The sequence below is a fragment of the Leptidea sinapis genome, chromosome 21 (assembly GCF_905404315.1).
Source record: "Leptidea sinapis chromosome 21, ilLepSina1.1, whole genome shotgun sequence".
Taxonomy (NCBI): domain Eukaryota; kingdom Metazoa; phylum Arthropoda; class Insecta; order Lepidoptera; family Pieridae; genus Leptidea; species Leptidea sinapis.
The window spans coordinates 8731030-8757124 of NC_066285.1; the positions used below are offsets into that span (position 1 = coordinate 8731030).

Below are 26095 nucleotides of genomic sequence, written 5' to 3' on the forward strand. Positions count from 1 at the left end.
TTTGACAACAAACTATATGTAGATTGATAAATTTGAAGTAATTAAATTCATATAAATACAGTTTTTTATTTATTATGTACAGAACAACGTCTGTCGGGTCAGCTAGTTTTGAATAAAAATATGTGAATTTGAATTTGAATTTGAGGGGTCAAGCAACCAAAAGTGCCATTCCAACTACTAAGTATAATGAATCATGTTAATGTGAGAACGCCTGTGTTTCGATTGATAACAAAGAAAACATGGTAATACAGATTTGGTATAAGCGAAGTAAACGCTTATCGTTTGCTTTTTGCAAAAATCACGAACTTTGCGAAGCTCACGTGCCCCGTGTAATATGACTACGGCACAAAGCGGATCGAATGCGTTTAACAGTTTCCGGAATATGCCGACTTTTGTTAACGAACAGGAAACATTGAAGTGGGAAATAAATCTATTTGGAATTGCAATTTAATCTCAAGCATCTTGGGAAGAGCACGCAATTTTTTGAAATCGAGAGTCTTATGAGAGTGATCAATGCATTAATAGCTATAACAAAAAAATATAACCATGTATTACATTTTACTTACTTACAAAATATAGTTTACTAGATGTTTTCCACGACTTCGTCTGAATTCACAGTGTTAACATATTAGTTGTTGTTTTAATACTGCCATATGCAAATATACAGAACAATCATAATATATATCTATACTAATATTATAAAGCTGCAGTGTTTGTTTGTTTGTTTGAACGCGCTAATCTCTGGTACTACTGGTCCGATTTGAATGATTCTTTCAGTGTTGGGTAGTCCATTTATCGAGGAAGGCTATAGGCTATGGTTTTTTTTCAAAATTAGGGATCCGTAATAAAATTGCTATTTTGTAACACAAGGTGTAAAATCGAAAATCTATTTTTGCGTGCGCTGCAAAAACTATTGACAATAGAACAAAATGATGTACAGGCTATTATATAGGCAATATTTTATTACTTATAAAACTATCGCGTGAATTATACTTTATATGGCAAAACAACGTTTGCCGGGTCATCTAGTCTGTAATAATCGTTAAGGCAGCGGTCGTAACAAACGTTTTCAATCGATTTTTTCCTTCTCTTAATTTGCAAATCGGACTACCACGATTAAGTCTTAATTTTTCGGGTTAATTAATATATTATAGCCAATGCCACAAATAATATTGCCTTCTATTGGTAACAGAATTTTCAAAATCAGTACAGTAGATCCAGAGATTAGCCCCTACAACCTCACAAACTTTACCGTTTTATAACATTAGTATATATATTATATACTACGATTAAAAGATAGCACAGATTATTTTAATTTTTAAGTTTATCAGTTATGCTAACAATTAATGCATGCGTTAACATTTTGGCAGTTTGTTCCTCTTCAGGCGTCTGAGGTATTTTTATTATTTTATATTTAAGGTCTGTAAATGTGAAATATTTATAAAAGATATTTAGTGTCGTAATTTTTTTAGACCTGCTTATAATATATTTTTTTTAAATTGAATTTTTGGTTGAATTTGTGCGTGAACACTATGTCTGTATATATTTTTGTTAAATATGATAATTTTGGGATACTTTCGGACTTAAAGCGTAATATTAGATGGTTTTCTAGTGTAAGGTTGTTTATGTTAGCGACTTATAACCTATCAAGGTAGCACATATAAATAATGGTATTCTATTAATATTAGAGGCAAAGGTTTGCTCAAGAGGTGTATAAATTTAATTTTTAGTTATTTGATACTTTTCAGTTTTTGAAGTCGGGCTTTTTAAACATAGTTTTTATTTATTTATTATAAATAAATCATAATAATATTAAATCTTGCTAATGCTAATAATTAAGTATACCTAATTCTCATGGATTTAATACGGACTACTTTCAGGTAAGTTACTCCTAAAACATGAGACACAAATCATAAACTTCATTTAATAAATATAATCTAGTTTTCAGCTAATAAGATTTAATAGAATTTAATCGGGTCAGGCAGATGTGAAGAGCTGACTTACATTTCTTACTTTCCATACAGAAAGATGTTATAGTATATGATACAGGCGGCTTTGGGTTGCAGCCCGAGCCGTAGACGAGGGCGTAAATCAGCCGAGTGTCCAGTGAGCAAGTTGCCCGTGAGTTTTATACGCACTTATTCAACACACTTGCGAAGAAAAAACAAACATTTTGCATAAATCGTTCAAACAAAATATGAAAATTGTGGAAAATGGCACCCAGGGTTTTTTTCTATGCGCCAATTGTTAGGTTTACATAGAGCGATACAGCCTTCAAAATTATAATTTAAATAATAAAATGCATATATTACATAACAAATTATATTGTGAATTATAAACAATTTCATAATAATAAATGTTTTATCGTCTTAATTAGGGACACATTTATTTATTCTAAAAATGTAAATGAATTTTTAGCGGCATAAAACCTCTTTGTTGTTACAAAAATTACCCGGTTAAATTGAAAATGCTCTATTTACTCTCATATAATTTGCAATTAGGTACTAACTTAACATTGTAGAGATAATAATTCTATAAAGCACTAGTGTGTAATATTAGACATGTGTGTGTTATAGTTCAGTTTATGACTCTAAGAACGATGTAATAAGGCTCACTTTACGAGCAAGTGTGTTGAAATATATATTGTTATTCCCAAGCCTTAACACCTTTAAATATTATTCGCTTTTGCTTTAACATAATCAAATGTATCGCACACTATCTGTGCCAGTCTCATTCGAAGCGAACTTCTTCGCTTATCGTTTGTCGCATGTTAATACACTTTGCTCCCACACATTATCTTAACACCATTAATCTTGTATAACAATGCGCTCTCTGTGACCGAATATCAACTTGATCAAGTTGTAACTTCGATTCCTTGATTACAAGTTAAGTTAGTGTATCCATTTGTGTAATATATTGTACGGTCCGCGTATTGTGGATCGAACCGCGGGTTATGTTAATTGAAAGCCTTAAGTTACCTGCTATGGAGATTAATGTGAGATTTGGTTTATTAAGATAAATACTTTTATCTAACTGATTAATGTGTGTTTGGTGTGCTTTTAATTAATGTAATCTGATTTTATTGAAGACGAAAAGATTATAATAACATTTCAAAACCAAAACATTATTGGATAGGATAAAATAAACTATTAAGTTTATTTTTTTAAATCATTTATTTTTCTTACTTATTAATAACAATAGTTACAGATTTACTTAATTAAGTTTTATATTAAACACAATCTGATATATGCTTATAAAATAACAATTCCCGTGGTAATAACATAGTTCTAATCTACTCAGCAGCCGGTGAATTGCAATAATAATTATTAACAAAATATTTCGAACACTTATGAATAAAATGACTAGATATACAAAATATAAGGAATTAATTTCTTAATTACTTAGCTTGCCACCATGTTATCGCATCTAGTAGTTCATTATCGTTAAAGGAAGGCGGATATAAATCACTGGTTTGATAGTTGCCGTAGTAATCATTGCTAACGTTGGATGACACTCCAGATGAGCAGTCAGAGTTGGCTGGCGAAGGCACTGGGTCTGAATATGGTGAGCAGCGATCAAAAACTCCTTCATCGACGTCACAGACTGGCACTTCCATTGCAACTGGCTTTGTTATGCCTAGAGCTGCATCACTTTCGTCAATAAGGTTCTCCATGTATCTGATGTATTCTACCACCATCCGGAGCGTATCAACTTTGCTCAGCTTCTTTCCAGATCCTCTGCGGGATCCACCAGATAGTGCATTGATCACGGCTGCAGGCAATCTCTTCCTTAGTGCATTGAAACCGTCGTTCACTTGTTTTACACGATTCCTTTCGCGCGCGTTCCTTCTTGCAATAGAAGCAGCCTGGGCACCGGTGTATGGATTGTTTTTATAATTATATTTCTTTGGAGTGTTGTAATCCATTTCTAGATGTGCTGACGTTGGGGCGATAGCGACAAACTTGGGCGCGTCGCTCTTGAAACAAGACTGTGACATTTTCGCGATGTTTTCTCAAAATAAAGATAGAACTCGATGTAGTAAAGGCGCGTTAGAGGTTGAAGAGGAGAATGACGATCCCGGAGCACCCGCACAGCCTTATATGGGCCGATCTTTCCAAAAAAATGAATAGATTCCCACCCTTATGGTTTTTTCAATCCTTACCTGAGCCTGCCACAAAAAATTTACCCGATCTAATATTAAAAGCCGTGCGCGTGCCGATTCAGGATATTGTTGACCAGTAGGTACTTCAAACGGTGAAATATACTTTTTTCTAAGTTGGTAGTATTTCGGGTCACCTGATATTTAAGTGATAACCACATCTGTGCAAAATATACACATTGTAAGTTTCGGAGTATAATAATTTAAATCCGAAAATTTACTGAATTAGGAGTAATTTTGCGGAAATCCATAATTATCCAAATGTTGTTAGCCTTCATGAGTGTAAATTTCCTTAAGATTTGTCTTCAATTCGACAATTGTTTCACCTCTTCACGAAGCATCTACGGGAGATGTTGACTCGCCGAATTCTGGAACGATATTCACTAAAGAAAAATCACAATATTTGGTTAATTTAAATCCGGTTGGATTAAAACTGAACTATATACTTTATTTGATTACAACTAGAATAAATCGATTTCGGAATGTGCTTGGGAATTAAAAATATAGTATTTTAGAAAGTGATCTTGTAACATCCAAACATGGGCAAAGACTATCAAATGGCATTTAAATTCAATTCAAATTGTAATTATGTAATAAGCCAATTAAATAGCACAATTACACGCCTTAAATTAAGTTAAATAATTAATGTTAAAAATATTTTTAATACATCGTCATTCGTACTTAAACTACTTATTTTAAGATAAGTGAAGTTAAACAGCTTTGATCCAAATAATAAGATATTATGTAACCCTTTGTATCATTATAACTTTTGTATTCAGGCGTTGTCTGTTAATAACAAATATTCACAACGTTAGTCGATAGATGGCGTTGATGAGGGGCTGATTAATATTCATTTATGTGGCATCCATAACTGATACATGTATGATGGTGGGAGGCTCCTTTGCACAGGAAGCCTAGATTATAGGTACCACAACGGCGCCTATTTCTACCGTGAAGCAGGATTGTGTTGTGTGCATTATTGTGTTTCGGTCTGAAGGGCACCGAAGCAAGTGAAATTACTGGGCAATTGAGACTTAACATCTTAGGTCTTAAGATGACGACCGCAATTGTAGTGCCGCTCAGAATTTTAGGGTTTTTCAATAAACATGAGCGGCACTGCATTTTAATGGACAGTACCAATTACTATCAGCTGTCGTCCAGCACGTCACGTCCCTTAGTGTCATTAAAAAAAGCATATCCATGTTATGACGCTAGTGGCCTGAGAAGTGGTATGGAACGCAACTTGTTGCTCTCTGGCTTCTTCTCAAGTCTAAGCTACTTCAGTTTCTACTACGGCTTCAACTGAAGAAGACAGCAAACGACACAAATATATGTCAGCAATATTATTATAATGACTAGTTATTGTTTTAAGATGTACTACCACCGTTATGGTCACGTCATCTCCTAATTAATAATTACAATTATGTAACTGCTGTTATTTATAAGTGTCATGGTAATGTGATTTTATATAAGTTTTGAGTTCACTTTAAACAATAAAGGCATAAAAGGCATTTATTTTCTCAAAATTGATTCCTTTAGAATTCTTTTTGATGTCATTTCTTATACTACTAGATACTACTACCGCTTCGGAAACAAATGGCGCTCTGAGAGAGAAGAAGCGGCGCAAGAAACTCTCCCAGCATTCTTTTTTTATGCACTCTTTTCAATAAAAATATACAATATTGTACAGTCGCTATAAAATAATCACAATCTAGTCCCAGGCTGTCCGATCATTTAGATATTCAGCAGTGGAGCAGTAGGATTTACGACAGAGCCATTTTTCTATAAAACATTTAAATTTATTTATAGATAATGCCTGAACAGTGGCTGGGACTTTATTGTAGAAGTGTATACATTTACCCTTAAAGATATTATGTATCTTATGAAGCCTACTAGAATTAGTTACAAGAAATCCCTTATTTCTAGTGTTATAATATAATACTATAATAGCAATTAATATTCAGATCTTTGGTTAAATTAAATTTGATTTGTTTTTTTTTAAACCATTCTAAGTGGCAACTCTCTCAAATCCAGTGATTACAAGAATTGTGTGTGGCTTAAATAACCACCCCTCTTGCATAATCCATAAAATCAATGTCCGTCAGTCTTACAACTTTATACCTTTTGGTGTCGAGACGAGGTCAGTGGGGGCCAGAGGCGCGGAGACTGCACACATCTCAACAGTGCTACAAGAAACGTCTTTTCAAATTATTTTAAGTCAAGTTCAGAATTAGTGTATAAATAATTTTCTACTGGAAAAGATACTTAAGTATTTCATTCTTAATATTTTGTTACTATATAATATCATTTATGAATACAAATTAAAGTCGTAACCAAAATGTATGAACGATGCGGGACATCACTTTAAAAATAAAAAAATATTTGTTATATATGAAGTTAGCAATTAGTACCAATTTTTTATGTAAAACGATGTTGAAAATGGTAGACATCAATATTTGATGTTTAAATACATGCAAAGAATTCGGATCAATTTTGCTAATGCACTTGGAAATAATACCCCACAAACCCCGATAAATATAATAGTTAATATAGAGAACATGGTATACCAGAAAAGATTAGGATCACCAAACCCGTTGCTCACCGAACTCATAGGTGCCAGTGGACTTTGGAGCACCATAATTATTATTAAAGAGTATGGTTTTATTTGAATGTTTGGACCCAAATTTATTACAGCGAGTTGAATTGTATCGAAACAAGTACCACCATAATACCAGCGAAAACAAGACAAGTGGACCCATAATATGAAACACATCAAAATGAATTTTACGATCAGTGCCTTAAAGTCCGTTTTAGTTGAACAGAAATATATTTTAAATAGTTGCAAAGTTTATATGGTACACTGTGGGCGGTGTAATGTTCACTGAATTCTGAAAAAATGTTACATTAATTTAGAACTAAGGGCTTGTATTTTACACGCTCTTCAATGGCAAGGGTCTGCTATTGTCACCGTCATTGTACGTGAAAAGATTACACAATGAATGTGGGCCAGGCCATTGAGACAGAGACAAGAATGAATTGTTTAGAAGCCTTCAATCATTCCATTGACGGGGGCGCTAAACTCAAGTTTAATAGACTTCGAGTCGCCTTTAAATGCCAATTCATATTTAATTGTATTCAAACTCGGGCTTACATACTACCTGATGCGAATTGTTAGGAAATCAATCAATTTAAGATTTTTTTTAAGGTTTTTAAATATATCCATTAAATGTATTGTATTTTTTACAAACTAATGAATTAATCCAGTTTGGCGAAACAGTGCAATAAAGATTAATATTTACGAGTTTACATAATTTTTGAGATGTTTAATAGTTTTGTACTTTTTTATAATTGAAATGATTTCTAAAACAACTAAAATGTAAATCTTGACTTAAAAGAGTGGCAATGAGTTTCTTGCTACTTCTTCTCATTAGCTCAACCCTTTACGAAGTAGCGGTAAATTCAATAAGAAACAATATTTATATATTTTTTTTTGACATTCATAAGTGTCATTTTTGTGACCTACATGAATAAAGTGTTTTTGAATTTGAATTTGAATTGTTCAAAGAATTTTTTAATTAGATTTTCACTTGATCAGTACACAATGAAACTCAGTGTCAAGGATGGAATCAAGCCGATCTTGGACTTACAGTTAGTGAATCACAGTTTTTTTGTCTTGAAAGACCGCTACAGCGACAAATAATAATAATACAACGGCACATATAAGGTTATACGATCGAATTTATATATTTATATACTATTAATTGCAATTTAGAATTCGTTGCCCTTTTGCTATTTTATAATGATTTTAAATGAATTATGATACATTTACTATACCATACTAGTATACCAAAACATGTTTTAAGTTTAAATCACTGTTTGAAATTTGATTTATTAATTGCTGCAGTAAATCGATTATTTATCAAAGTTTTCATTTTGCATGTCATAAGAATTAAACATAAATTTTAAATGAAAAATTACAATAACTATTATAAAAAATATCAGCTAAATACGAGTAGCATACACAAATAAAATAAATAGATTATCAATAAATTAATAATAGCAATCAAATCGAGCTTAATTATGTTATGTTATTAGTAGTCAAATGTATTCAAAATCGTATATATCGCAAAATATCTCCCTGGAGTCGTATAAATTGTCACATGTTAATAGAAAGAATATGCTATCCATCATTTTACCGTCTAGTTGCAAGTGAGTGATATGTCCCGGACAAAAAGAACAACAATGGCACGACGGGAGCGCCCCATACTATCGTCAAATAACATTTAGCCAGCCCACACCTTAGAAAATCGCAAAATGAAGACATCTAAGAAGCACAATGCATAAAAGAGCTCACCAGAACCCATAATTATTGCTTTTGTATATTTTAGATACAGTTATCGGTGGAAAGAATGTCTCCTGGTCTATAATCGCATGTAGCATGGGTAATGTGTATTATAGTGAACCTAATAAGCAACTAGTTTTAATCATTGTTTTTTCAAGACTAAAGTTATAATGTGATTTGTGTTTGTAGCACTGTTTAGTGAATGAATTCTAATTATAATGTAATGTGGGAGGCTTCGTTGCACAGGATGCTAGATTATGGGTACCTCAACGGCGCCTTTTTCATCCGTGAAGCAGTAATGTGTAAGCATTGCTGTATTTCGGTCCGAAGGGCGCCGTAGCGAGTGAAATTATTGGGCAAATGAGACTTAACATCTTATGTCTCGAGGTGACGAGTGCAGTTGTGAGAATTTTTGATTATTTCAAGAATCCTGAGCGGCAATGCGTTGTCATGGGTAGGGCGTATCAATTAACATCAACTGAACGTCCTGCTCGTCTCGACCCTTAGTTTCATTAAAATTAAATTTATGTATAGAGTAATAATGTACAGAGTTCAGATTTATGCTTCGAAGTCAATGACGTTCATACACATTTAAGGACATATCATTCGGAGCCTGGTAGTGGAACGGCAAGAGTGCTTAAAGACTATGTAACCAATTCTCCTAAGTCGTGTGTAAACTGTGTACTGGGAATTAACTAAATATTTTACGTAGTAAATTTATTATTATATATAGCAGTCATAGCTTAGTATGGTGTTATTTGAGGCATGTACCATATTTCGGCTTTCTTTTTATACAACGTGAATAGAACGTCATTGTTCGAAGTTAAAAAAACTGATTTTCTACCTTCAAGTAAACCCTAATAGTAAAGAGCTGATAATTCCCATACAATATGACTTATATCAATGAATTGTCTCAATTTAACTTCTTGACGTTATTTCAAAATTACCAGATGTTTTCAGATTTACAATTTTATTATAAGTATATTGTTGATTCAGAAATATAGTAATGATTTATGCAATACTTAAATAATCCTGTCCTAAGTAACATTTATTGATATTATTAAGCATGTAATGATGATGGTTACCACTGTTTAAGCTGTTTTGAAAATTCATTTACTTACATTAATTACCTCCGCTCGATGGCTCTTTCAAATAAATCAAACTGAATCAGCTGATAATTCTGATACAACATGACTTAAATCTTAATGCAACTTTGTTCTGCACACGACACTCGAAGACTTAAAACTGCTCTACACTTAAAATGAAATATCTTATGAACCTTACTTGCGTCACCACTGATACTTTGCTTCCTTTGAATGCTGCTTTCTATTCTTTAATAATTATTTAAAATATAAAAAACTGCAATTTGATTAAAATTGACTCAGCGCGCTAGCATTTGATTTGTATACAAATTATACTGCTAAAACCTTAATACCACCAGGTTAAGAAACAATTATTGATATTTAGTTTATATTAAAATGAGACAAAAAAAAGTATATCAATTTACTATTTAAATATAAAATATAACCGCGATCTCAAGTCCTGTACAAGGAAACAATTAAAACGATCCTCTTAGAGTGGTTGTTATTAAGACGTCAATGCTCTTAATACGAACAATTAGTATGTAATATTTCCAACGAATTTACGACACAAGTTTAATATATTCACAAGCGACACATTGCAATTTACCAATAAAATTTAGTGGGACTCCGTTTGCAGGGAATATCAAATTAGCATAAAGTAGTATAGGAGCCTGTTGCAGATTGTATATCGTACACAAATTATTAGGATTATTATTACTTGTTACGTTTTTAATAATGGAAACAATCTGCAAGTATATCTAATTAAATAAAATACTAAATTAGTCCGTGAGTCCTTAAAATTCAAGTCAGTCAAAAATTAAGACTCTAAGTGCAGTAGTAGTCAAGTAAATCATACTTAAAGTAATCCACCCTTCATTAATTATTAATGGTTTTTGGTAGCATTCTATGAAATAAAATCCTTCTAAAGTTCTTATACTTCCAATTATAATTACAGGATTTGTGTTGCGACCAAGCTAAATTATCGTAAGTACTTAATTAAAAATAGGTAATTATCTATACTATTGACAAAATGATCCATTTGCTTAATAGTGTCATGTCGGTCCATTTCCATTTTTTTTCCTTTGGTATTCTTGATGTAATCCTGTTGTGATTATAAACCTTTATTCATTTCTCGTCTTTATTTTACAATACCTATTCTTTATTATTTTATATATGCTGATTAATTATTAAACTGAATATTTATAAATTTACGTAATTTTTATTTCATTATTATAAAAATAATGTAAGATGCAATTTAAATCATTATTCCGATCACCACAATAATTTGAAAAAATGGAATGAAACTAATGATTGAATTAATAAAATAATTATGTATATTGTTTTTTAATCATGAATTAATTCACCTACCGGATGCTTTTAATATTAATCTCTATCTCCTGGCCTACAAATGGGCCGAACAACCATGATAAACTCATTCAGTGGATTATAGAAGAGACGCGTTCCTCGGACATTTCCATTACCGGGTCGATGTGTAGCTAATATTTATACACAACATACAATCCATGCAAATACCGTCGACTCACTCGTTACTCGGTGGTCTTCAGAGCGCTCGATCTGTCTTCGATCGATAAACTTGTAAGCTTAATTACAAAACTGGTACTATAACGCGAATCAAAAGGGCCGCATTTGCTGGATTATGTCTATATCTGAGTGAAGGGCTCTGTAAAAAATCTATAATGAACGGTAATAGAAATATTAAATCCTTATCTTTGAAATAGTCGTTCTTTATACGATGGTGTTTCAACCGCTGTGGAAATTATCGAATGACTATTTTTATAATTACAGTACTGATTCTTAAACGCAATTTTTTAATGTGACCCATAAAAATATTAAACATCTTTGATCGCATTTATAATTAATAAGATGGTCATGGGATGCCCGGGAAATGTTTGAAATATCTCTTTTTTGGTGTTAAATTAATATTAGTAAGGTACATATTATCTGTAGTTGATTTCTATAAGTATATAAGTAATGTACTTGTAGCCAATTTTTACTTTCTAATGATATTAATAATTGTATGTAGGTATTTAATGTTAAGGTTATATTTATTTTGTAAAAAACTAAAATAAGTCGTAAACTAAGATTATGCATTGAGGTCTAACCTCTGTGGTTTTTACAATGTGTCTTATTTGTTCACATTTTGTAAAATATGTATTTCGATGAATAAATAAAAAATTTATACATAAATAATTCCACAATAGTAAAAAACTATTTGGTATATTATGAATATGACGTATGCTTTAATTTTCGTAGTTTTTGTTCATTAACGATAATAATGAGGTTAATAGCCACTGGACTTGTACAAATCCTTTTTGTTTTTTTCATTTAGACCTGCAATCAGTCCTCAAGACTATAATCAGGTGAGTTACAAGAGTTTGAGGTTTGACGAGGTGGAGCCAATGCCCCATCTCCCCTTATTAGCACATTGGCTCTCTTGAGTCTTCTAATCTGATTTTGCTGCAAGAGGATACTGGATAGCGGGTTTGGATGTGTTGTTAAACGAGCCTTATAGTTTCTTTTTTTATGCAAATAAGGGACAAGACGAGCAGGACGTTCAGACGATGGCGATTAATACGCCTTGCCCATTACAAAGCAGTGCCGCTCAGGATTCTTGAAAAACCCTAAAAATTCTGAATGGCACTACATTTGCGCTCGTCACCTTGAGACATAAGATGTTAAGTCTCATTTGCCCAGTATCTTCACTAGCTACGGCGCCCTTCAGACCGAAACACAATAATTACTGCTTCACAGCAGAAATTGCTGCCGTTGTGGTACCCATAATCTAGCCGGCATCCTGTGCAAAGCAGCCTCCCACTGGTGACAGGATCATCCCACTGGTTAAAGTTGATTGAGTACCATTTTACTTCGTCAAATACGGTTGGGATTTTCAGATACTCATAGATTCCCGTGATTCGAGCGTACTAAGGTGCCGATGAAAGCACCCTTAATATACTGTTTTGATTTAGCTTGTTTTTTTGTAGTTAAAAAATTATATAGTTACGCTCATTCAAGTATAATCAGTGTGATTTACAGCATTTATTAGGGTGAGTATTCCAAAGAGCTGTTTGACCTGATTCCTGCCATTGAATTCCCCTTTCACACATATTATTTTAGCCACCCCATCATCTGGATGTGTGGCGTTCCTCCACACTTTCTTGACAACCGTCAAATAAACTTCTTCCACGTACAACCAAGCTGTGGAATGAGCTTCCTTGTGCGGTGTTTCCCGGACGATACGACATACCTTAAAAAAAGCAATAACTTCTTTCTAAAATGCCAGCAAAGCTCCTGTGATTCCTATAGTGTTCCAAAAGAATGTGGGCGGCGGTGTTCACTTAACATATGGTGACTCGTACGCTCCTGTCTCGTCTTCCCTAAGAAAACACCTTCAGTCGAATAAAGCTTACGTTTGTTTTCACTTCTGTCGAATTCGTTAACAGTTTTTTAAGACACTAATAAAATTTGAAAACAAAATTTTATGAACGATGCGGGACTCGAACCCACGACCTCTGGCGTTACGTGCCAGTGCTCTGCCAACTGAGCTAACCGTTCGAGCCCCGCATCGTTCATAAGTCTCCTTAATAATGTAACATGAATTTATCGATGTCATTGCTGATATAGAAGAAGAGGAGGCCTCCTAGTCATAATCAATGTGGCACAGCACCGATAGGACAGAACCAGCTCCTGCGTCCCGTAGTCCCAGCGACGTATATCTACGTCTCTCGCTTTCACCACACCACCAAGACCTCCGACATTGTTCAGTACTTGGTGGAGAAGACAAGGTTCCGGTTGGGGGTCGAAAAGTTGGTGACGCGTCACGCAGTAGACTTTAACTCTTTTGTTGTTCGCATCCCGACAGAACATATATCGACCTTCCGCAAGTATCGTGGACGTCGCGTCGAAGTTACCGAACCCGCGCCTCACATCGCCGCGAAAATGTGACGTAGATTTAAGTTTTAAAAATATGTAAGTTTGTTAAATTATAAGGTATCTATTTAATGGGCCTTGTAGCCTGAAATAAAATGATTTATTATGATTATTTATTATTATTGCTGATATAATCAAATTTGGTAAAAGAAATAATATCTATAACGAAATCTTTTCTCATTTCTATAGATAACCTATTTATACAGATATTGGACACAAGCCACATTACAAATGTTTGGCGCACGCACCTTGCCGACATGTGTGCAATCCTTTCGCATCTGCCGATCCTGCACTGATTTTTATTTATGAATTATATGACGAATTATGAATACGCTTTTATCTGCAACGCCACCTTTCCGGATGCACTCCCGCGACGGATGTGGCTCAAAAATTTCGCTGAGTAAGGTAATCTTTACATTTTGCTTAGTTCAACTTAAATTATTTGATGGTGAGCGTTTTTTTATGGAATAGGAGGACAAACGAGCGTACGGGTCACCTGGTGTTAAGTGATCACCGCCGCCCACATTCTCTTGCAACACCAGAGGAATCACAAGAGCGTTGCCGGCCTTTAAGGAAGGTGTACGCACTTTTTTTGAAGGTACCTACCCCTATATCGTATCGTCCCGGAAACCGCACAAGGAAGCTCATTCCACAGCTTAGTAGTACGAGGAAGAAAGCTCCTTGAAAACCGCACTGTGGAGAACCGCCACACATCCAGATGGTGGGGATGATATCCTAATTTGTGGCGTGTCATGCGAAGGTGAATTTTTTCTTTTTTGAATTATCATGAATCATGAATTGCCTTTTGAATTATCATGATTTCGTCTGGTTACATCTAACGTTTAAATTCTGATTAATTATATAAAGTCATCGCGCGTGATAATTAATATAAATAAATGAATTTTCAAAACAGCTCATACAGAAAATGGCAATCATCATTACATGCCTAATAAAATCAATAAATATTATTTAATACAGAATTATTTAAGTATTGCATTAAGCATTACTATATCTCCTCTCTCAATTGGGAGGCTCCTTTGCACAGTAAGCCGGCTAGATTGTGGGTATCACAACCGCGCCTATTTCTGCCGTGAAGCAGTAATGTTAAACATTTCGGTCTGAAGGGCGCCGTAGCTAGTGAAATTACTAGTCAAATGAGACTTAACATCGTATGTCTCGAAGGTGACGAGCGCAATTGTAGTGCCGCTCAGAATTTTTGGGTTTTTCAAGAATCCTGAGCGGCACTGCTTTGTAAAGGGTGGGGCGTATCAATCACCATCAGCTAAATGTACTGCTCGACTCGTTCATTATTTTCATAAAAAAATATCGCTTTAATTGGCTGATTATTATTATTTCTGTTTGAATAATATATAACAAAATTGTAAATTCTGACAAATTCTGGTGATTAAATTTTGAAATTACTATATTTATGTTATTATATAATTATGTCATGTTATAATAATTCTAATTAGACTTAAGTTCTTCAATTAATTTTAAAAGAAAATGTATAACTTAAGAAACAACGGTGTGTTATTTAGACTACAAGTTAGAAATGAAAACTTAATCAAGACTGGAGGTTAATAATACAATTTTAACTATAACAATATATAACAATTTGTTTTGTTTAATATTCATAAATTAATATTATTTACAATACTCAGTTGGTAAGAGGCCGAGAGACGCGGGTTTCAGTCCTGCATCACCATAAATTCTGTCCATGAATTTAGTACAAGCTAGTTTTTCTTAGACCAAACCAGTTCAGCCTGTAGGCGATAAGATAAACCGGTACAATCTAGGTTTAACTAGTTTCTCCTCTCGGCCTTTGGACAAACGCGTTTAGCCTAGGCTAGTTAAGCTTAACATGAATTAGTACACTTTACGACAAACTGATTTGGCCTAGTATTTACTAATTCAGCAAATATTGCATACTAAAACACCAGAACGACTAAAATTTTGAAGAATTTATTAATTGAATCAAAATGAATTTCACTTATTTTTACATGCGGTACTCTGATGGCATTTGGAATTGTAGAAAATCATTTTTTCTTGCAGCTGTACGTGTTTGTTAAACAATCATTTACCAACAAGAAAAAAAGATAATTCTTCGTCAGAGCTATCCATAACGTACAGTTAGGAACAACTAGTTTGTCCTAAAATCGGGTTTGACCGGCAACATAGATACACATCTACCCTGGTATTTCAAAAAGCATAGGAAATCTATAAGATCAATAGTTAAATTATATTATATACTTATATGTTTACAAGAAAAAATGCTTCTGGATATCAGTAGGAAGAAAAGAACAGTTGATTGTCATATAAAGTGCACCTTTTAACGTTGTAACACAAAATAAATAATTGCATTATCAAAGTACATTTAAAACCGCATAATGACCGTGTATGGCGTGCCACCTATCAATCCTCTATGGTAATCTGTTTAATAATGTTACACGCATGACAGTACTTAAAAGATTTTTTTGTATCCCGTGCCCTTAAGAATCTGTTGCACAATATTTGTTCCCTATTGACATATCCAACCTTTTTTCTATTGTGTATGTGCCTTTCAATTAATGTATGCGACCTTTAACAATTCAACATTAGTTTTTATGAATATTTGCTTAAGACTTGAGCAATATGTTTCTTTTTCGGAATATGTAGTTTTTGTTAAATCCAGATTGAAAACTACAGCTTTGAATAAAATTTTTGATAGATTTCTTTCTCTTTTCATAAAGCTAGTTAAATCATGTGCTCTAACTGAGCTTAGCGACAAATTTTAGCGTTACACTAGATCGTCAAATTTAATACCGTTACACGATATATTATGTAAGTATACAGAGTAGCTTTTTTTGTATGGAATATTGGCTTTGAAAACTATTAATTTTTATTTTGATTTAATTTTATTAAGTAACTAATCAATTTAACAAAACTTTTTATTAGATAAGTGCTACTATGCCATTAATGTTTTTTTAAGGACTCAAATAAAAATATAGTTCTCCCCACTACGGTCTACTGTTAAGACAAAATTACCACACCCAAATTGGGTATCCATAAAACTAACTTGTACAACAATTTACTCCAAATGTTATATTTAAGGAATGTATTTATGGAATTGCAATAAAAAGAATTTGAAATTGAACTTAAAGTGAAAAATAAAGCAGTGTATTAGCATAAAATTCATCGAAAATTTAGTATTAAAATCGTTGATAATGTAATAAATTACATTGAGCAACTGAAGCGATGAATAAGTGTCAAATATTTATAACTTTCCACAAGCAGCGATGCTCCCTACTGCGCGAAGCACATTCGTTAACAGCAAAACAAGTTCATCAAATGAATATTAGGCTGAGAACTGCAAGATTATTAGTGACTTAATTACCGATTTTATGCCTTAGCGCAGAAGATTTATCGCTGATTATTGTTTTAACGGTTTGTTTTCCGGTTTCGTTACATTTCGGTGCGTAATATGGAATCATTTGTAGAAAGTTTCAGATAATTTATCTCATCAGGCTGCTGCTTCGACTGCCGAATACAGCAAACGCCGCAAACATGTCGGTCTCATTTAGTCTTACATCTTTGTGCCGTTTGGTGTCGAGACACTTGGTCCATGGGGCCTAGAGACGCGGAAAATGACTGAAAGTACTATCTTCTCGCCTCAATAAGGCTGTACCTCAATAGGAAACCCAAGCCCAGCTATTTCAGTCAACAGATCAGCATAGCTATCCAACGCGATGCTGCCCGTATTCTTGGTACGCTTCCTCGTAATGATAGATTTAATTTTATATAATCATAGTAAATTAAATATAGGTTTGATTTGTTTTGTTTGAATAAGTACCAGTGGCTATTATGGCTCACTTCTGGCTCCAATCTCGTATAGCACTTTGAGGTATCTACTAAGAGAATATCGTATGAACTCACAAAGAACTCAGCAGTATTGAGAAGTCAGTATGGCATTAAAATAGGCTCTCGTGATCATTCCAAAGACGAACCGGGATCGCCTGCAAGTTCGAGAAAACCTTACCTTGCGTACCTTAAGAAATAATAATAAATAAGAAAATATAGACAGACGGCTTTATAAGAATAATTACTAGCATGTTCCGGTAAGCATATGGTTCCTCACCCCTCCGCCTCGTGGGGATCACCAAACTACACGCAAGACCCTCGGACGAAGAAGGAAAATAAAACATGAAGGCTTACTCTAGACACTCTATTGAAGAAGATAACTGCAATCCCACAACAACAAGACGAAAATGACAAAACAGACTAACAGACACAGCTCAAAAAAGATCATAAAAATTAAAACAAAAAATATAAAAAAAATAAAAACAGCTGTTCTGATCCAAGCGAATAGCAACGAAACGTCTTTCTGTATGCTAATGACTCTCTCAACGTATTGGGAGAAGAAGTTCTAAGGCATATGGGACTTAGCCCTGACACCCTCCATCCGACCCCGTACAGGGGTTGCGAAGACAACTTGTCATTCGTTGCCGAAGGCAGTCTTTGACATTAAAATCAATATTTATTTCCGAAATTAGTTATGCAACAATTAAATTATAATCACACGAGTTATAATTCCTTAAGGAGATTTTAATCAAATAACAAAAAATCTTTCATTTCTTTTACTTAAGAAAAGACTAATGTAAAAAGAAACATAGCGTGCGATACTCTAAGCTCGGTATTAAGAGGCCTTACAAATAAACTTGGTATAAAGGTATATCTGAGAACAAACCAAAAATATGCAAAATGTTTGCAAATTAACATTTTGCGCTCGGACGTTTAACGTATCCCGCGTTTATTTGCAAGGCTGCGTGACATTCGTAAAACATTAGCATTATCCTTGTATTAACAGTGTTATCAACGATAAACGGCCGTTCCCAATATTCAGCCTATCTCTTACTTGAGATAAAAAATCATAACTATCGTTGACTTTCTGTCCCACTAAACTTATCGAGGGTAACTCACCTTATCGATGCACGCTGTATGTCAATGGGACGACGTATCGCTTACCAGCGATATAAAGTTTGTATGGAAATTGCAATTCACGCGTCCCAATTTAAGGCGATAAGAATGACTTATCGTGTATATTGGGACAGCTTCAGATTATTGACAGCTAATTACTGACTGTAAAAGGTAGTAATTTCTCTCTAGCTGTAGATAGTGTATTGGAAACGGCCGATAGTCAACATTTTGAATATGCTTGGTTTATTCTCAGGTAAAACTTTATACCAAATTTATTTGTAAGGCCGTAAAGGAATACCCAATACTCGAACCTCGATGGCAGCATTAGCAGGGTGGTCTGTCATTTGTAAATGTCCTTAACAAAATGTAAATGCGGTGGTTTTGATGAAAAAAGATAATTCAAACTAAATTCTACTGTTACGGTAGGACATCTTGATTTAATAAAAATTGTTGACTGTATGTTTGACTTGTGATTAATTGCGTAATAAAGTTTTACGGTTTTTTTTTTACTATAAACGATTTTTTTTCAATTGCTGTGTCTGTAAAAACATGCCGAATTTATTGTAATATAACTACTATTATTTATCACTTTGATATTAACTTGCTAAATTATTAAATTATTAAATTAGTTACTAAATTAAAATTCTCTTTGGTATTCGAAAATTTCCTAATATTAGATAAATCACTTAAAGATATTATTAAAATTAAAATAATAAAAATCTGATTTCGCAAATTGAAAAATGAAATAATTTTTTTGTCAATTTATTAATATACTGTCATTGGTCCTAGAAAAATCGACGAAGTTTGAACGAGATCTGGCCATTTAAAGTGGGTCAAAATCGCACCCAAATGAGTCGGTTACAAACAAACATACATACACGTGGAGCTAATAAAAAGCGTGTAATAAAAATAGGTTAATCCTCACCCACCACAAGGGGCTCCAGTTTCCGCAACTAGACCTCTAAGTTGGGTCCATTTTGCATGCTGTGTTGGCCAGTCATTCCAACCAGCCCAGCATCTTCCAGAAGTTCAGAACACTCCTGATGTTTTTTTTTGTTTGGAAAAAAGGGACGAGACGAGCAGGACGTTCAACTGATGGTAATTGATACGCCCTGCCCATTACAATGCAGTGCCGCTGAGGATTCTTGAAAAACCCAAAAATTCTGAGCGGCACTACAATTGCGGTCGTCACCTTGAGACCTAAGATGTTAACTCTCATTTGCCCATCAATTTTATACACATTACTGCTTCACGGCAGAAATAGGCACTGTTGTGGTACTCATAATCTAGCCGCTTTCCTGTGCAAAGGAGCCTCCCCCTGGTGAAAATGTTGTAGGTGTTCGCAGACTTCCTGGAGCGACATTTGTTATGTAGTTTTATTCAATGCTTTATAAGATCAGCCACGCTCATGTGATTCTTCCGGTGATATAAGAGAGTATTGGCTGCAGTGATCATTTACCTTCAGGTGACCATAAAAGCCATAAGCTCGTTTGTCTCTTCCATAAAAAATATAGCTACTAGCTAAATAATAAATATTAACTTAGACTTACATCTACATAATACCATTTATATGACTATTTTATAATTCCACCTTCGCACGACACGCCACAAATTAGGATATCATCCCCACCATCTGGATGTGTGGCGGTCCTCCACAGTGCGGTTTTCAAGGAGCTTTCTTCCACGTACCATAAAGCTGTGGAATGAACTTCCTTATGCGGTGTTTCCGGGACGATACGGCATGAGTACCTTCAAAAAAAGCGCGTACACCTTCCATAAAAGCACCCTCAGGCTCTTTAATTATTAATGTTTATTGTACGATATTACATTGTAATCCATATTTTATATAAAAAAAAAAATCCCGCTGAGTTTCTTGCGCCCATTCTTCTCAGGTCTGAGGCAGTCTCTTTTGAATGGTTGGTAGATTTTGACGTTCAATAAGTGATTATAAATCTTATTTTGAATAAAAATATTTGAATTTGAATTGAATTTGAATTTAAAGGCCGGCAACGCTCCTGTGATTCCTCTGGTGTTGCAAGAGATTGTGGGCGGCGGTGATTACTTAACAACAGGTACGCTTGTTTCCTATTCCATAAAAATAAAAATAAATTATATTATAAATTAAAATTACTGTACATATTCTGACATTATAATTGTATAATCGACGTTAATTTAATTTTGTTTTTAGGTGTATATATCTCTTTTATTACCAAATGAATGAAATGATTTTAAAAATTAGACTACGTTTGTACCTACTTTAATTTTCAAATTGCATGCCTTATGAGAGCACCTTATAATTATCATCCAATAACACCATCTAACTAAAATAAAGATGATTCAAATCTGAATTTGAATTTGAATCATAATGCTTATTGTATGATATATTGTAAAATAAACTTACATTTTTTTTTAATATTAAAGTTAATTCTATAGTTCGTTCTAACATATATTTAAACAACTTTGAATGATGAGCTTCGGGTCTGAGTGACATCCAGCTTTTTATTTATAATAACTTACATCATTTGAACGTCTAGGTAGACTATGACAGCTGTGAAAACGTTGAAATTATTTTAAACTAGCTGACCCGGAAGACTCCGTACGTACTGCCTCAATCGATAAATAAAAGACGTAAACTTTTGTATGTACGTTAAATAGTATTGTCTGCGTTCAGAAAATTAATTTGTGACAAAACTTAAGATATATCAATATACATAAACATAATCTGAGAGATAGTTAACAACCAAATAGTCAAAACCAAGTAGTTAATCTACCAACTATAGTTAGCTAAAATTAAGTTTATTTTTTGCCTCCTGAGAAAGTTAGAAATATATTAAAATTCTAATTAGTTATTCATTTTTAACTATTCTTTCAATTTGATTTCTGAACGACGGGGAAACATCAAAGAAAATACGAAATTGTTGGTTTTATTTAATTCCGAGCGTTTTCATAATTCTTCACCTTTTAAACCTTGCCTTGACTTCCACAAATAATTCAAGACCAAAATTAGCCAAATCGGTCCAGCCGTTCTCGAGTTTTAGCGAGACTAACGAACAACAATTAATTTTTATAGATATAGATAATTGACTTTGAGTATAACTAACCTCTATTTTGAGCAATTCACGCACTCTAACACAAAGTGTCATACAAATCGCGAGTGTAAGACGTAGCTTTTCACGCACGCTAAACTAATATTCCTGGCCTTTTCATCGGTTGTCTATCTGCAAGTGACTCCATCTAACCATACATTATCTAACCATAATAATACAATGTAAACTCGATAAATCTGTGATAAAATACTGGGTGCGATTAAAAATAAACTTCTCATCTCCACCCTACCATCTTTATGTAATTTTCACACCAATTTAAATCGCTCCAATTAACACTTTCGCTGATATAATTGCTCAAAAAACATCTCAATTTGATTTTCGTAAAACACGTCGCGATGATATTAAGTCGTTCCAACATAAGTATTGGTTTCGATTTCAAGTCGTAAATTGAAGTTTAAGTAAATCCAAATAAAACTGTACGTAGGAAACAACAGCAAACTAATAACCGTCATTTTAATATAAGACGAAATGTTTTTGTATTTACGCGGTTTTTAATAACAAAAACGTATTATAAAAGAATGATAATCTATTAATATCCTTTCACTAAAGAGATTGTTATTTATAAGTGATAACCCTCAGATAGACTGTGACAGCTATGTAGAAAGAAACTGAGTTTTACGGCTAACTAGTGGGAGGATCCTTTACACAGGATGCCGGCTAGATTATGGGTACCACAACGGCGACACGTCCTGCCGTGAAGCAGTAATGTGTAAGCATTATTGTGTTTCGGTCTGAATGGGCGCAGTAGCTAGTGAAATTACTGAGCAAATGAGACTGAACATCTTACGCCTCAAGGTGGCGAGCGCAATTGTAGTGCCGCTCAGAATTTTTGGGTTTTTCAAGAATTCTGAGCGGCTCTGCATTGTTTTGGGCAGGGCGTAACAATTAACATTAGATGAAAGTCCTGCTCGTCTCGTCCCTTATTTTCATAAAAAAAACCTCTATTTTGTGCAATGCACCACAGTAACACAAAGTAACATACAAAAACCCGAGTGTAACACGTAACTTGTCACGCACACTAAAGTAATAGAAAGCCTGGCCTGTTTTCATCAGTTGTCTAGCAGCAAGAGGCTCTATCTAGAGGTACAAATTATCTAAGGTTAAAATACAGAAAACCCAAAACTAAAACGAATGTAGAAAACACGTATTGAAGTAAAACCTTCTTTAGCGGCGTTGAGCACTTTTCTTGGGATGGGAATAAAATGTTAAACTCGCATCATGGCACTTGATCTGATCGAAAATACGTAAGACAGTCGTTGAAATTATGAATGAAAGTTGATTTTTCTGAGACATAAACTCTTGAATGTAAATAATTGATAATTATAATAGTTCTGAAGTGTTATATTTTTATTTAATATAAATTGTCATTTTTGTGTACGATAGTGCAATAAATGAATATTTTACTTAACCACATAAATGCTAGTACTTTTATACTGATAAATAATGCAATTCGTGCGATATTATTCCCTAACCATTCCAAAATATTCAAAAATGCACAACGTTAATGTTCAAGTTTTCACTTCTGCCAGCACTATCGGAGTGCAACCCGTATTTTTTTAACTAACACAACTCAACACTTATCACCACGCCAAGTCGAGATTTCTATTAAAATCAGCTGACTTTGTGAATGTAAAACTAAAAAACAGCATTGATAACAAACTTCCAAACAATGGCACGAACCAACATCAGTTTTTGTCGCACCGTATCAATGATGGATGCTTTTGGATGTCGATCAGGTAATATACAGGCATTTTAACGATACGCTTAATGAAATATCAGACGCAAAATGTTTGTCGCAGAAATTCATATAAAACGATACAATTCATGAGTTGCTTTTAAATTTCTTATTAAGGCGATGCCTGGCCCGTGTAGTTTGAAGCTCATCTTAGTATAATATAAATCCAGTGTCCTGATGTTTGTGTACAGTGAACTCCTAAACTAATGAATGGATCTTAATGGGAATTACTTCATGGAGTGCAGTTTAGTCCAACTTGAGAGATAGGATAGTTTCAATTTCGATTTGTCAATAACATTTCATAACATCAAGAACTATTTCGTAACATATGCTCCCTGTTTTTATAATGAAATTGTTTCACAGCAGAACTGTCAAACCGTGCGTCAATCAATTCTCTAATAGTAAATATGGACATATTTGTGCATTTATGTATTTTATTATTTGTGTATTTATTGGAAATAAAAATAATTATGGGTCCCAAATCAAATAAAAACTATCCTATATCTCATGTTGGACTAAAATGCACTCCATGAAGTAATCTCCATTAAAATCCGTTCATTAGTTTAGGAATTCACGGGAAAAATACATCAGGTATAGATTGGCCACGAAGTATAATCCGCCTAAGTTTGAAAGCGAACAGTTTTTTAAACATAGTGGATCTCCTTTTTTACAAGATTATAACCGTCATCTTTCAATCTGTCAATCACTGCACTGAGTCTCTGTCTCTCTGTCTGAGTTTCGCTAGCCTGGACATAAGATGTTAACTCTCATTTGCCCAGTAATAGCACTAGCTACGGCGCCATTCCAACCAAAAAGCAATAATGCTTGTACATTACTGCTTCACGACACTGTGCTCCAGTTATCGCCTTAAGTACACGCGCAATGTAAAAATCCGATACCAAAGATATCTCACTTCGAGTTATTCAATGATTTTTACAACACAAAATCGATGAACCGCCAATTACTTTTACGTAAATATAAAACGATAAAATTATCATCTGGATTCTTAATTAAGAGATTCCTTGTTACTCGGCATGTATCAATATAACAATAATATTATATTTAATTATCTTACATATAAATTTCATTTTATAGACTACAACACTATTCTGTTATATAATTAAATACTTCTCTCATTTCTTTTATACGAATCAGTGATTTCTTTTATTTTTATGATAAACGTTTTGTAGTTTAGCTTGCCTATAAAAATGTTTTTAACTTATGGTATGGTACCAGCGCAGGTCTTTATTATACGCAATCAAATAACGAGTATTTGGATTCAATGTGTTGGCAAATAGTTCATTGAAATGTTAATTTTTTTAGGCCTAATCTTGCGTTTTTTAGAAGACGCAATTTTATTTTTTTGATGTGTCAGGGTGTAGGGGGGTTAGTGTAAATCTAAAACCAAGTTTGTGGGGTCACCACCCTTGTCCCACGGCCGCCATCTTGAAAATAGGAGTTGAAATGGTTTTTGCGATACATCTCTTAAACTATTTATCTGATATAAAAAAATGTTCACATGTTTTGTTGCAAATTAAATTCTCTACAACTTCTCTACAAAAACGCGCCTCCAGACTCTACCTCGTGGGTGGTGGGGAAAAGAGTCAATAATTAATTAATGATAATATTTCAAAATTAATGATTAAAATAATTATAATAACAAAATAAAAAAACAATTGAGCTGACAAACAGACTGACCCCTCTACACATCAAAAAAATAAAATTGCGTACTCTAAAAAACTCAACCTCAAATGTAACTTTTCAATGGACTAAAAGTACTCGGAGCTCGTGGTGCCAAGTAACTATGTACAACATCTTCTCCCCCCCCCCTTCCCCCTCTCACCCCCCTCCACCTGCGACACGATACTAAATTCTTACCAAATAATGTCTAACTCTTACCAAATATACCTTATAAATACCAAAGAAAATACTTTTTGTCATTTCACGGCAACCAACTCTGGCATTTGGTAAAATCACTAGATTTGTTTAGAGAAATGATAAAATCGTGTTGTTATTTTAACATCTTCCGAGATTTGACCAAATCACTGTTTTTATCATATCCCTGAGACATAGAAATAATTATTGTTGCGTAGCAACCCTTCGAAGTATATGACGAGAGTTGTCAAACTTCAAGACATTGTTAATTTCAACAGCTCCGTCAGCAATACTCGTAGCTCAACGGAAAAGTGCTTACTTTAGACGCTGTAGACCCGGGTTCGATACACCTACCAGTGTATGGATTTTTTAGGGTTTTGTGAAGTTAAAGGAAATTTCTAGTTAGTTCAGGATCAAATCGAACAGAAAAAAAGGGATGGAAAATGTGTAAGCAGGATAAAAATAGTTAAAAGAATTTTCTAGTACAATTTAAATTTAAAGATGGAATGGGAGAATCATTTTGAAAATAGATATAGATCCGGGGGTATATAAGCCGTACTAAGCGTGGCCTACGGCAGTTCTAGTTCTGACTCGAAAGTGTAAAGAAGAAGAAGAAGAAGAAAAGAAGAAGTAGTGAAAAGTGGAAGTGTTCTAAGAAGAAGAAGACAGAAGAGAAGTAGTGTTCGGTGCAGTGTGACGCGTTAAAGGTACCGCCGCCCACAAGAGGAACAGCGGCAGACCGGCGAAGTGCAAGTTCAGAAAAAGTGAACGCAAATAAAGACTCGTTCCTATAAGCGGAGTATTATTTCCAATCCCTGACCCGCTCCCGTGTCATTATATAAAAAAAAAACCTCGAATACATACAACTCATATTAAAAATTAAATAAATACGGA

General features: G+C 33.9%; 1 protein-coding gene and 1 non-coding gene across 2 annotated transcripts; both read right to left on the reverse strand.

Annotated features, from left to right (window-relative positions):
* Nucleotides 1-3397: 3397 nt before the first annotated feature.
* Nucleotides 3398-3997, reverse strand: LOC126970723 (achaete-scute complex protein T3-like). The gene has a single exon (XM_050816816.1). The coding sequence runs from the start codon at nt 3995-3997 to the stop codon at nt 3398-3400; it is 600 nt and encodes a 199-aa protein (XP_050672773.1).
* Nucleotides 3998-13083: 9086 nt separating this feature from the next.
* On the reverse strand, nt 13084-13156 carry Trnay-gua (transfer RNA tyrosine (anticodon GUA)). The gene has a single exon. It is a non-coding gene; the product is annotated as a tRNA-Tyr (tRNA).
* Between the last annotated feature and the right edge of the window lie 12939 nt (nt 13157-26095).